This window comes from Sinocyclocheilus grahami, unplaced genomic scaffold, assembly GCF_001515645.1.
Source record: "Sinocyclocheilus grahami isolate Dianchi unplaced genomic scaffold, SAMN03320097.WGS_v1.1 scaffold57.1, whole genome shotgun sequence".
Classification (NCBI taxonomy): Eukaryota; Metazoa; Chordata; class Actinopteri; order Cypriniformes; family Cyprinidae; genus Sinocyclocheilus; species Sinocyclocheilus grahami.
Genome location: NW_015505236.1, coordinates 2,158,169 through 2,160,379, shown reverse-complemented (window position 1 = coordinate 2,160,379; position 2,211 = coordinate 2,158,169). Strand labels below are relative to the sequence as shown.

At 36.6% G+C, this 2,211-nt stretch overlaps 1 protein-coding gene across 1 annotated transcript; it reads right to left on the bottom strand.

Moving 5' to 3' along the window:
* Positions 1-287: 287 nt before the first annotated feature.
* LOC107584231 (parvalbumin-2-like) lies at positions 288-1,599 on the bottom strand. Its single transcript, XM_016270743.1, has 5 exons — positions 1,575-1,599; positions 1,054-1,124; positions 836-968; positions 625-734; positions 288-506 (listed from the first exon to the last, which is right to left on the bottom strand). The coding sequence occupies exons 2-5, from the start codon at positions 1,112-1,114 to the stop codon at positions 481-483; spliced, it is 330 nt and encodes a 109-aa protein (XP_016126229.1). The 5' UTR covers positions 1,115-1,124; positions 1,575-1,599; the 3' UTR covers positions 288-480.
* Positions 1,600-2,211: the final 612 nt, after the last annotated feature.

Genomic DNA, 2,211 nt, shown 5'->3' with positions numbered 1-2,211 from the left:
GTCATTGTGTTTCTATTTAAAAGCTGCTTATATCTCTGTGACATTAACTAGACCTCTGCATGCATTGGTTGTGCTTATATACACTGTGGAATCTTAACACTGTCCATGTCTAGATATTCCTATATTTTCAAAGTAACAGTTTTAACAGTTGTAATGTAAAAGTAAGAATTTCATTAAGAAATGTCAAAGTTAAGATTTTTGTACTCTCATATGTAAAAAATAAGAGGAAGATGCACAATGTTGTTTTAAATCGAATGTATTTTTATTTCCTTAAAGTGCAAAAGAGATTGTAAGTTTGCACACAAAAGGTTTTTTACAGAACAATACAATGCAATGAAACAACATTAATAATAAATAGCTTTTCAAGACATTGAACGTGCGTTCTTTGAAAGGAGGAGTTTGCAGGGCATTCATAAATAAATATAAAAAAGATGATAGGTAAGCACAGCTCTGGTTCCAAAGACAAGGGTCCATGAATGCTTAGGCTTTTACAAGCAAAGCAAACTCTGTGGAAAGACATTGATAAAGAAAAACAATTAGTCTTGCACTTTTCATTTGAACAATTCATTCAGTTCAAGCAGCTCAAAGTTTAGAGGTACCCTAGACAAGGAGCAAATTCCTCACCATCAACTCCAATCATGCCATCACCATCAGCGTCTCCAGCTTTCAGGAAGGCCTTTGTCTCTGCATCAGTCAGTGCCCTGGCACCAGCGGAGAAGGTCTGCAGGAACAGTCTGGGAACATTTAGGAGAATGGAAAAGAGCATTAAGAAAACTGCCTGTATAATATAATATAATAAATGCATTCAGTAATTCTAAGTCTGTTGCTTTCATACTTCAGCTCATCCTCCTCAATGAAGCCACTCTTGTCCTGGTCAATGACAAAGAAGGCCTTCTTGATGTCCTCGGGAGTCTTTGCACTCAGGCCAACCTTGGCGAAAAAGTTCTTGTAGTTGAAGGAGTCAGCAGCTAGAATCACATAAAACAGAATCCATATTAAAAATCAGCTAATTAAACAATAGTCTATTGGCGAGTTATAGCAGATGTGTCTTACCAGCGCAATCCTTAAGGGCTGCAGCCACATCCTCGTCCTTGAGAATTCCAGCAAATGACATTTTGATTGATCTGGAAATTAGATGCAAACAAGATGATGGCGCGTTAAGATGCATAAAGGTTTCTGACTAAATTATTGTAACATCACGTTAACTGCAACATTTAGTGTCATTTCGAATAATTCTCAAACAATTCTCCCATTTGGGTTAAACTTCTTCCTACAGTTAAAATATGATTTTTGTGAGCTCATGTTGGAGATTGCCAAATGAAAAACACCAAAAAAAGTCATGAAAAAAATTGACAATCATTGCAAGCTCATCCAAAAACTCAAGAAAGTAAGTAGAAAGCATGGTCCTTGGTTTGGTTAATTGAAGAGATGTACTTTCGCATTTTCAGTCCTGCTGCAAGTCCATTCACATCCTTATTTTATTCCTCCATTTCTCGTTAATTATATTCCATGGTGATTAGAGAAATTCATCGACCCCTGGTGTATGATCCTCAAGGTGTCTCTAGTAAACTCACCTTTGCGCTGCGCTGGCAACTGTTCCACAGATGTGCGACGACTACTCAAGCACTCATGGGCCTGGCTTTTATACTTTAGTCTCTGGGGTTGTAACAGACACCATTTGGTTAGGTTGGGTTAAGTTTCAAACAAAAATGTGTCCACTAGTCCTATAGCTCTATTTTTATCCTTTCGAAAATGGGATGCTCTGAGTCCTTATGGGAAACATAGGTGGGACATCCTAGTGCACACACTGCATGTTGTTGCACGAAGTGTTTGCATGAAAATGAGTGCAATGCATTTATATGTAAAGTAATTCTTTGTACCATAATTCTTATATTTTGCCCATTCAGCCCTGTACTATGATCATTTAAAATCATTTTTTGGGGTCAAACAGGAATCCCTGCTGGATAAACTGAAATTCCTCTTTTGCAATCTATTCATTAATTTATTTATGAAGTTTAGTACAGTAAATTCAGTAGGATCTCATTAGGATTCTTTATTATTCATTGCAAATTATTATTTAATTCAATTTTAAATATTTTTCAACAGGGAAATGTGTAAGAATATTGTTTTATGTTTTCTTTTCTTGGGGTGGAGGGGGGGGGGGGGGCAACCCATTTAAAGTCTCTGTACCATTTATTTTCTTTGAATGCA

What these genes read in the sequence shown, in the direction of transcription:
- LOC107584231 (XM_016270743.1), bottom strand. Translation starts at nt 1,114, where the DNA reads ATGTCATTTGCTGGAATTCTCAAGGACGAGGATGTGGCTGCAGCCCTT. An exon ending in AGCCCTTAAGGATTGCGCTG is followed by an intron (nt 969 to 1,053) that starts GTAAGACACATC and finishes ATGTGATTCTAG; the next exon opens with CTGCTGACTCCTTCAACTAC. An exon ending in TGGCATGATTGGAGTTGATG is followed by an intron (nt 507 to 624) that starts GTGAGGAATTTG and finishes GTCTTTCCACAG; the next exon opens with AGTTTGCTTTGCTTGTAAAA.